General features: G+C 43.5%; 1 protein-coding gene across 1 annotated transcript; it reads right to left on the reverse strand.

Annotated features, from left to right (window-relative positions):
* Positions 1 to 698: 698 nt before the first annotated feature.
* Positions 699 to 9,251, reverse strand: LOC146552722 (thrombospondin-1-like). The gene is made up of 22 exons (XM_085256833.1): positions 9,087 to 9,251; positions 8,902 to 8,985; positions 8,077 to 8,636; positions 7,891 to 7,969; positions 7,717 to 7,806; positions 7,523 to 7,632; positions 7,070 to 7,189; positions 6,578 to 6,674; positions 6,295 to 6,468; positions 6,029 to 6,205; positions 5,774 to 5,947; positions 5,406 to 5,686; positions 5,089 to 5,307; positions 4,873 to 4,980; positions 4,305 to 4,464; positions 4,099 to 4,217; positions 3,566 to 3,800; positions 3,228 to 3,455; positions 2,869 to 3,140; positions 2,676 to 2,773; positions 2,435 to 2,574; positions 699 to 2,346 (listed from the first exon to the last, which is right to left on the reverse strand). Exons 2-22 carry the CDS (start codon positions 8,963 to 8,965, stop codon positions 2,339 to 2,341), a joined length of 3,513 nt encoding a protein of 1,170 aa, XP_085112959.1. The 5' UTR covers positions 8,966 to 8,985; positions 9,087 to 9,251; the 3' UTR covers positions 699 to 2,338.
* Positions 9,252 to 10,629: the final 1,378 nt, after the last annotated feature.

Here is a 10,629-nt window from a genome sequence, read left to right on the forward strand (position 1 = left end):
GGTAATGGAAAAACACTGAGCTCATTATGGCAAGAATGAGGTCAGTGCTAATGTAAAGAGACCTGCGGCACACTGAGAAAGTCTGGGTTTTCTGGCGGGACCCTCACTGGCGCACATTCCAGCTCTTTCTGACCCCAAGAAAGATTTAAATTAGCAGTCATATTTCAGTTTGCAGTTATATACTGCTGCGGTGTCTTACAGCACAGCAGCTAGCAAGCTATAGAGCTGGTCTGTGGATAGGAAGTCATCTTGACTTTTGACAGGTTATATTTAGATGTTTTTTATGAAAAGTATGGAATTTCATTGCAAGTTCTTAATGGCAAAAGTGGCACACAGCCATAACTTAGCTCCATATTCCTTAAAGTTAGCACCTTTATTACTCTGCAGGGCTAAATTCCTTATGTCTACCTGTCCAGTGGTAGTGAAGCAATGCGATGTGTGGCCATATCTGTGTCGATGTGCTGCTTAACAAGGTTATATTTCATGTTGAGTTTTGCTGCTGTTGACTCCCAAGGATACTCCCTTTCTCAGAGGATTCACAAGACCCAACTAATGGATTCCAGTTGTTTGACACAGCGTGACTTGGCTCTCTTTGCTTTTCTAAGAAGACCTTAGTTGAATTAGATATGAATGTCAAAAATCACAGCGACAGACGCTTGGGTTATCAAGTATTTAACTGTTTGTTTTCCCAAAAAGACACCAAGAACCTTTGGAACTTTTTTCTAGAGAGTTTAATGTTCACTTTACATAGTAAAATAACAAGTAGGAGTAAAAAACAGCACTTTGGGTAAAAACTATGGGACAAATGTTTATAGAAAAGCTTCACTAATATTAAAAAAAAGACATACAAAAACCAAAATGACAAAGACATCCTCGTGTCAGTGTGCAAATAAGTTTATACAGACAGAAACGCTTCCATATGAGGCTACGCTTCTAGATAAATTATTTAAATAGCATACATCTACACAAAATGAAATACCCTCAACATAAAACAAACAGAATAATTTATCAAGACGCCACAAATACATATCGCAAAACACAGTCAAGGCAACATTTCTTTAATCCTTTACGTTCCCGTTTGGGCTTCTTTTGCTACAAAAATATCTTATATACAGCATATAAATGATAGTAAAAGTCTTGCTTTAAAGAAAAAAAGAGAAAAAATAGAAGCCAACCAATTTATACTCTGTTGATAAGACAAGGGATTCTCGTGTATTGCTGGTCTCAGCACAAAAAGAACTAATGAGGTAATATTTGTACATAAAGGGTTTCCTTTTTGTTTTCCATTGTCAGAAATTGTACACACAAGCTCAGGCACACCAGCCACACACACTGCAGAAGTGGAATATTTAGAGATGGTGTTGTTGATGTTTTTTGTTTTGTGGTTTTGGTCCGAGGTTAATAACTCTTAATCTTTAGAGGATCCCGATTTCACGGGTTGCTGCTGACATTTAAAGGTGGAAAAATGAGCAACAATTAAAGCTATAAACAGTTACACTTACAATAATCTTAGGAAACAGACTGGCCCCTCACATATTAGTTATCCACGTTATATTTGCTCATAATTACTGTTCCAAAGCAGCGTGCCTGCCTTGGGGCCCTGTGCTGTCCTTAATATTGTGCTCTCCTTGTTTCTTCTAGTGCTCTTTTCCTGAGAAAACGAATATTTCGGGCCAGCCCTGCGCCTTGGATACACGCACGTGCCTTTAAAAAGGGGGCTGTCACAGGGAATTAAAATCAAATTTCGACTCGGTTATCTCAATAATTGCGCTCATCAGGTGGAACAAATGCACAAACACACATAGCATTCACTCTCTTTGATAGTAACAGTCAGTCCATACTGTCCATTGTCCCTCAAGAGTTCCTTCAAAGGGTAATCTCACCCTCCAAACTTAACAAAGTTCTCCTACTGTTTTCTTCATACTGAAACAAGTATATCTGAGTCCACAGCAGATGCATATTAATACACAAAAATATCTTTTCTTAAAAAAACAAAAACGAACAGAAACACTCTTCCCTTTGGTCCCTCATCCACAGAGGAATACCGACAACAGTTCAGGTGTGCAAAGCAAGAAAATGTGGCCCTCTTTCAACGCAGATCAGAGCAAACAGAGTGAGAGAGCCAATCGTCTTCTGAGCAGAGCCGTGCTCAAAATTTGAGTTTGGTGCTGTGGTGCAGAATTTACTTTCATTTGGCTTAGACTCCTGAGGTCACCTCACGTTAGCTCGCTTGCTCTTCATACTTCCAACGCGTATTTCTCAAAGGAAGGGAGTTAAATAAGTCGATCCAGGTCTCGTTTCACACTGATACATTCTTCTAAAAGCCTCTGTGCTCCGATTATGTATCTGAAAGGAGTCGCAGATAGAAAGATGTTAGGAATAAAGTTTCAGGTAAGTGGTTTCAAATGCATCTAACCTTCAAATGTGTACTTACCTCTGCATTCGTATTTGAGGTCTGAGAAGTAAACCATCTCCTGAGAGAAGACATACAAGCCTAGCCGCCCACCGGCGTAGGTTTTGTCGTAGATGTTTCCGGAGTCAGCCATGATTCTCTTGCCTTCATACATGACCACTCTACAAAATAAAATACAGTCAGTGGAGCAGTGGAGAAGTTTTAAACTATGCAACTGAATGAAAGAGCTTTTTTTCTTCTTCTTCTGGGGTTTTGGTCTCACCTGATAAGTCCAGTCTTGGGTCTGTGGGTCAGATGCCATCTGTAGGCAGTGAAGTCTTTCCAGCCAATATTCTTGCGGTCGTGCCACAAAGTGCGCACCTAAAAGTTACAATTAGCAAAAGTTACAATGAGAAAAGTCTCAAACGTTTTCCTCAATTACGCCTCAAACTCTGAGTCAGTTCAGCTGTGCTCACCTGTCCTGGGGTGTCTCCGGTGTGCCACAGGGCGTTCCTCAGGTGCTCACCGGGCCCTGTGGTGGAGTTGACCACTTTGATTGACAAGCCGGAGTAGCCCTGAGCTCTTGTGGGTGTGTTGGACCAGTACGTCTGGGTGATCTGTTTCCACATCACTGTGTAGAAGCGCGAGCTGGATTGGTAGCCAAACACGAAACCAGCGTAGTCATCGTCTCTGTCCGTGTTGATGAAGAATGTTCCACTGAAGTCCACCGCGCTGAACTCATCATAACCTGAATTTTAAAAAAAGATGGATTAGTATCAATTTGCTACCAGTTTGTGTTCATTGCAGAAAAAACGTCTGTCCGTATATTACATACCGACAGCAATGCCAGGGTCGCAGTTGACAGTCTGGACCAGCTCCTTGCCCTGATGCCGGACAACCCAGTTGGGGTCGATCTGGGAGGTACCTTTGGGGTCCAGAGGAACCATCTGGAATCTGCGGAAGTCGGTTTCACTGATGGCAAAGTTTTCCGGGCATACATCATAGATGTCCAAAACATTATCTTGATCAAAATCATCTTTGCACACATCACCACGTCCATCACCTGAGAGGAAAGTAAATACATTGGAAATCAAAAAAAATGCTCTACAACAAAGATTTAGAAAATCAAGGCACCAGCGTTTTACAGGACTGTTAACCGAGAGATGGACTTACCATCAGAGTCCAGCTGATCAGGGTTAAAGGCCAGTCTGCAGTTGTCTTTGTCATCTGGAATGCCGTCATTGTCATCATCGTGGTCGCAGGCGTCACCCTTGCCATCCTTGTCGTGGTCTGCCTGGTTCGCATTCGGAATGTAGGGGCAGTTATCCAAGTTGTTCTGGTGACCGTCCTCGTCAATGTCCTGGTTGCTGTCGCACTTGTCTCCCACGCGATCCGAGTCAGAGTCGATCTGCAAAAGAGCAAAATTCCTTTTTGATGAGACCCTCGCACTCGCTTCACATAATTCCCTCCTCTGTTTTTCATCGGCCTCAGTATGAGAGGTGCTGCCCTGGTTGCAATTTTAAAAAGGAGACCCTTGTTTTCAGGTATGCAAGCAATGTCCCTCCAGACAAAGGAAGAGAAAAGAGAAGAGGGAGCACTGTGCTCGTTCTCTTTAGAGCTGTCACATTCCTCTCTTGATTAAAGCAGATGTGATTTAACCTTGTAAGTCCCCACAGCAGTGAAGTAGAAGTGAAAGATGATGTTACCTGATCAGGATTGTGCTCCAGAGGGCAGTTATCGCAGTGATCTCCAACGCCGTCCCTATCGGTATCTCTCTGGTCCACGTTGTAGACATATGGGCAGTTGTCATTCTCATTCAGGATGCCTGTTGAGCAATTTTGATTTAATTTTTAGCCTTCTGAATGCTTTTTTTGTTTCAAGATTAAAGCAAGAATATGGAGAAATAACTTACCATCACCATCAATGTCAACAGCGCAGGCATCACCCTCTCCGTTGTTGTCAGTGTCTGTTTGGTCAGTGTTGGCTACATATACACAGTTGTCACAGTTATCACCAACTTCATCCCTGTCTGCATCATCCTGGGAGGGGTTGTACACTCTTGGGCAGTTGTCCTAAATTAATGGAGAGATCACAGCTTAATTACTAAAATGGGTCACGACTCAGAGAAGTCATATTTATAGGAATAAAACTTTGCTCTTCCAGACTTTTTTCTTGCTTAAGCTGGAATGTGATATTCCACTGGTGATTTTTTTTTTACCACTGCATATTTCTTGCCCAACTTTCCGAATCCACACTAAGAATTACGGGCAACAAGCCACGTTGTCCTCAATTCTGTTTTTTTTTTGCAGAAATTATATTACGCTACTCCTCTGCTTACTTACTTTCCACTTTGATTCTATGGTGAAAGCACATAAACACTTTGCATTTCTACCACCCAGAGGAAGGATGGCTACAGCTGATTACTATGTCTGGTCTCCGAGGAAAGCGTGGCTAAAAAAGAAACTGCCGTGATTACTCACCCTATCATCGGGGATCCCATCATTGTCATCATCGTGGTCACATTCATCACCCAGGCCGTCTTTGTCATGATCTTCTTGGCCGGAGTTGGGAAGGTTGGGGCAGTTATCCTGTAAAGAGACAAAAGGAGAGGTTCAGGAGGCAATCATCACAATAATAGAGCGCACATGGATAATAACGGCCTTTGTGTATTTTTGTCCATGTGGGGTCTGGCGTACCTTCTTGCAGTGATAAGTGGCATTTTCCACACACGGCAGGTCAGTGTTGGGCCATCCATCCAGGTCGCTGTCCTCTCCGCAAATGCGTCCATTCCCGGCATATCCTGGCTTGCACTCACAGCGGAACATAGACTCGGAGAAGACACCCAAGTAGATGCAGTTTGCATTTTTATGGCAGTTGTGGCTTCCGTCCTTGCAAGGGTTGCGAGGAACGCAAACCTAAGGAAAATTACAGATGATTAAAAAACATGCAAGCTGCTAGTGAACCAGGCAACAACAACAACAGAAACAAAACAGATTTAAGTAATAATCCAAACCTGTTTTTTAGCAGTTGCCTCTGCCACACCTCTTCCAAACGGCTGAGGACCAGAGAAACGCGGGGGACAGGGAAGACAGTTGTAACCCGGCTCCGTGTTTTCGCAACGGTGGACTCCGTTATGAATATGGCAAGCATCGGGGACCTCTTTGCATTCGTCGATGTCTTTGCAGGTGATGCCGTTCCCTGTGTAGCCGGATGGACACCTGCCACACTTGAATGAGCCGTCTCGGAAGCTGGTGCACTTTGTGCCTGGGAAGCAGGGGCTGGAGAGACAGCCATCTGCAAAGACAAAGATTTCCTAACTTAAGAATGAGGCTATAAATTGTGCTGCAAGTTTACGTTAGGCTAATAGGCTCAGATGCTCACCAATAGGACACTCCTGTTTGTTGCAAATTTGAGATTCAGAAGCATCGCCGATACAGTCCTTTCCGCCATATTTGGGGGCAGGGTCGGAACAGAGACGTTTACGGGTCTGAACGCCTCCTCCGCAGGTAACAGAGCAGATGTCCCAAGGTGACCAAGGTCCCCAGCCTCCATTGACTAAGGCGTACAAAAGAAATGAGTTTTTTTGTGCCCTGTATAATTATGCACTTTAGAATTCAATGGTGGCATTTGACTTACTAGGACAGGGCGACTTCCTGCAGACTTTGGTGTGACGTCCCTCTCCCTCGCAGTCCTTGCCGCCCATCTGGGGCATGGGGGAGTTACAAAGGCGAATTTGAGTCATGACCCCCTCACCGCAGGTCACAGAGCAGGAAGACCAGGGTGACCAGTGGCTCCAGGCTCCATCCTGCTTGACTGTGAATGGACGTGTACGCCATTAATTCATCATGTTCTGGGAAAACGTACTGTAACAACGTCAGCGTTAAGAATGTTTGGCGACTTACAGCGTTTGTCACATTCTTGTGGGTAGCAGTCACGGGTCTGCACAGAGGTGCCCTCACACTTGCTGTTGATGCGGTCGCAGGAGCGGCCGCGCTGCTGGATGCCACGGCCGCAAGTCACAGAACACTGGGTCCACTCAGACCAGGCGGACCAGCCGTCTTCTGCGTAGTCGCTTGCTGTAAAGGGAGAGGAGGCATAAATGATTGGGCATGGGGGCTTGTTTCTTTGCTGGAAAGTCATCGAGGAAGAAAATCTGATTAAAGTCAGAAAAAATTAAAAACCTACGTGTTCCACAGCGAGGGCAGCACTCTCCGTCGGGCACGGTGGCATTAGCGCATGGGATCAGAGGGCAGGTGATTTTGCGACACACGGTCACAGATTTCTGGACAAAGGAAAACATTAATTAGTACAAGTATAATGAGTTAGCAGGAAGGGGAGAAAAAAACGAGGCTTTGCTGGTGCTATTCCAAGCCTAATTGATATATTTCACGACGGAGTGAACTTATCAGCGACATGACACTACTACTGTGTTGCTACAAGACATAATCCTCACTGAACACTCAACTCATTACACAACACGAGCACAATGCTGCCCCATGCTGCTCTCTTGATGCTTTCAGACAAAGTGTTGATAGCCTTCAGGCAGGAGCACGGTGATTATAAAGGCAGGTGATAATGTAAACCGGATTATGACTTTACTGCAGCGGGGACAGAGGAAGCTCGGCTATGGCTTTCCCCCGACCAATCCTGCATTCCAGCAGGTGTGATGATGCCTACCTGGCATGTGCACTCGGTGCAGCTATCGACGGTCCATTCATCTCTGTCCTGGTACTTGATGCCGTTGTGGATGCAAACTCCTTTGTGCAAATCCATATAAATTCTTCTGGATTCGCTTTCCTGGAGGGAAGGAGGTACAGAAAGGGGGTTAATTACTAAGGATGGAAAACTTTCACTTTGCCAAGGTTCCAGTACAAATGAATCACTGACCGATGCCGTGATTAAGACATCGCTTGAATTTAGCGAAGCAGTGCAAATGCCGCTGACAGCCAAACATATTTGTGTATTCACATGGGTCTCATTAAGGACTTGGCTGGGGACAAGCCATTACAGCGACAAGTGGTTACGCACTGGGAATGCATTAAGTGGAAGCAGAGGAGGAGAGGGAGCGGAGAGGGAAAAGAGGGAGTGAATTATGACAAAGAGAAGATCCTAATTGCCTTTTGCACTTACCAGTCTTTGGAGGTTATTTGACAGCTGTCTAACAACCTTATTGAGTCCATTGAGCTCGTTAAACATGTTGGCAATGTCTTCACAGGAGAAGCCGCAGACGGACTGCAGATCTGGATGTCGGAAGGAGGAGTTCATTGAATTATCTCCACTTTTAAATGTACAAGATTTGATTTATTACAGAAGACAGGTGTTACCTTTGGCTTTGTGACCAGTGTAATCGGTCCTAATGGCAGGGCTTGAGCCATTGACTGGGATATCCAAGGTCATGACATCAGTTATAGCAGCTTCAGGAGAGAAGAGGGGAGAAGTCTAAGTCTAATCGTATGCACACTATACTGATGTTTTATTTATGCAGTTTTAAGACTTACCTCCAGTTTGGCATCCTTTATTTCTCAGTATAGCATCCAGAGTTGTACCAAAGACAAAGCGCACATTCTGGAGTACTCCCTGAAATAAGAAATCATAAATATTTAAAGACACAATATAGTGCATTAAATGGTATTTTGGTTTATCATTACTGTTACTGGGTTCTTCCAAAATAAAGCACATCTTACGTAAAATTTGTCCTTTAGAGCTCCCTTCCCGATCCTGAGTCTGGCTGTGTCTGCCACCTCCTGGGAGAGCACTTTCTGGATTGGCACTTCCAACTCTGAGTGTTTGAACCCTTCACAGCCGACGAAAAGTTGCGCCTGGTCATCCTGAACGAACAGGGTGATGTTCTTCCATTGCCCGGTGGCCAAATCGACCTCATCAATAGATACGACCTGCTGCTGGTCAACGGTGGAGTACACCAAATCCAGCGTGTTCGCCTTCCCGTTGGAAATAATCTCGAAGATGGGCCCGGATCCGTCGGTTTTTTCAACAGTTAAAAGGCTGCCTCTGGTTTTTTTGAACTGCTTCAGGTTGACCAGGAGAAGGAAGCCTCGCTCTGTTTGGATGGAGTCGAGGAGGTCCCTGAAGGAGCTGTCGGGGACGGGGGGGATCAGGCTCGCGTTCAGGACCTTGTACGCTAGGCTGTTTGGGTCTTGGCCTTTGACCGTACTCACGCCATGGTGTCTCTTATTTACCCGGGCCAAATCAAATAAGTCATACACGCTGTTATCATCCCGACTCTCTGCGGTCAAAGAAAAGAAAAGCAGCATTTACTTTTTTTTTCTCCTCGTTGTGTCTCATAACAGCTCACAGAAAACAAAGAAAACCACAAAAGAAACAGGCTATAACACGATAACGTTACGTGTAAAAACAACAACCAAAAAACACGTAAATGCATCAATTTTATCTTTAATGAATTAGCTGAAAACCACTTTCAATTTCCCTGCAGTTTTAATATGAAACAAAAGGTTTAAAAACTTAACAACAGGCAGTTTTTCCATTCTCACCTGCCAGCCGTGCGCCCTCACAACTCCAAAGCATCAAGAGCAAAGAGATGCCACACAGCATCATCTCGAAACCTCAAGTGAACCCTATCGCAACCAAAGAATAACAAACAGTTACTGAACACATCCGGACAAGATCCTGTGCATTAATAAAATATCAAATAATCGTCTAAAAATGATTTACAAACCTTAAAAAAGAAAAAATACCGCTGGAAGCTGGATAAAGAGGAAGAAAAAAAGTCCTTGCAATTCCTATTATTTATCCTGTTCTCCTCGTTCAGCTCTAACAGAAGCTCAGCAGATAGTAAAATCTCTTTGAGCTCCCGTTTATTTTGATGCTTCCACTTATTCTACTGACCTATCCAGTGGATATAAGCGCTATTTAACCAGTTTAAGCACATTCCTGAATCCACTCTGGACCAATCGGAAGAGAGAGGGACGGACTTATTTTGTTACCTCACAGCCAGTCAGAGGAATATCCGACACACACACACACACACACACACGGAGGAGGGAAAAATGCATTCCTGAGCAGAATTTCCATCATCGGACAAGTATTTCATCCACGCGCTCAAGCCAAGACTTGGCCGCTTCCGGTCGAATAAAAGTAATTATCAAATAGTCTTAATTTCATTTAAATACCATTTCGGGCGGGAAAAGTATATATTAATTTGACTGAATATGATTCAAAGGGCAATAATCTTTCTAGACTGGTAATACAAAACCAGCTATGAATGGATTTAAAAGCCATATAAAACATTAAATTATATTTCATACCCTGCACTCACCTATTAATGCGAGCCTATGCTTATTCCTCACGCGCAGGGCATCATTACTGGTAAAAAAAAAAAAAAGTCTCCCTGCTTATTCTTTTGTTATTACTCTGGTGGCCACCAGGGGACTCATTGAGTAACGAACACGGTGTACTGGTCTGGGGGAGTGAGAGATACGTTGGAAGAATCTTGTCTAAATTTCTTTGTACCAGTGATGTGTGGAAAACAAAATATTTAAAGGGGTGTCCAGGAAAAAGCTTGGTTTTACTTTTGGAAAGAGTTTATTACTAAATATACAATAAATTTGTGATCTACGCACAAAAAGTGGAAAATGTAAATGCTGAGGATACCGAGGACAGAATATTTTCTCTAGGAGAAAATAGAAGCAAATATTTACTGTGGTTTAAAGGGATGTGCAACTATCTGTTAACGTTACATGAAGAAAATCCCTAAAACACATTTTATTTTGTTTTAAATGCTGTATTTTATGACATGTGTCATTAGTATTATGTTTGTTTGGACAGATTTTAATCTATAGAAGTGGCTGAACGCCTTTGTCCATTATTTAGGTGCATTTACCAGTGCATTCATATAAAATATGATGTATGCGTTTGTACACCATTTTGCATTTAATCTCTGGCTCTCTTCCACATCGTGTCTTCTGTCCTGCCTCCCTCTCCTCACCTCCAGCCGGTCACCATAGATGTCTGCCAGTCCCTGAGTCTGGTTCTGCAGCAGGTTTCTTCCTGTTTAAAGGGAGTTTTTCCTTCCTACTGTCACCAAGTGCTTGCTCATAGAGCGTGTGTGATTGTTAGGGTTTCTTTCTAATATTGTAGGGTCAACAATGTGATTAATACTAATAGAAAAAAATAAAGTGAAATCATGAAAATAGTGTTTGTTAAGACAACATCTCTGTCCACCATGTTAAAGGTTAAAGCTCTGTGCCTGTGGCCTCATG

The sequence above is a fragment of the Mchenga conophoros genome, linkage group LG19 (genome assembly GCF_057382185.1).
Source record: "Mchenga conophoros isolate Kocher_MC1m ecotype Shallow Benthic linkage group LG19, M_conophoros_male_GT1.1, whole genome shotgun sequence".
NCBI lineage: Eukaryota > Metazoa > Chordata > Actinopteri > Cichliformes > Cichlidae > Mchenga > Mchenga conophoros.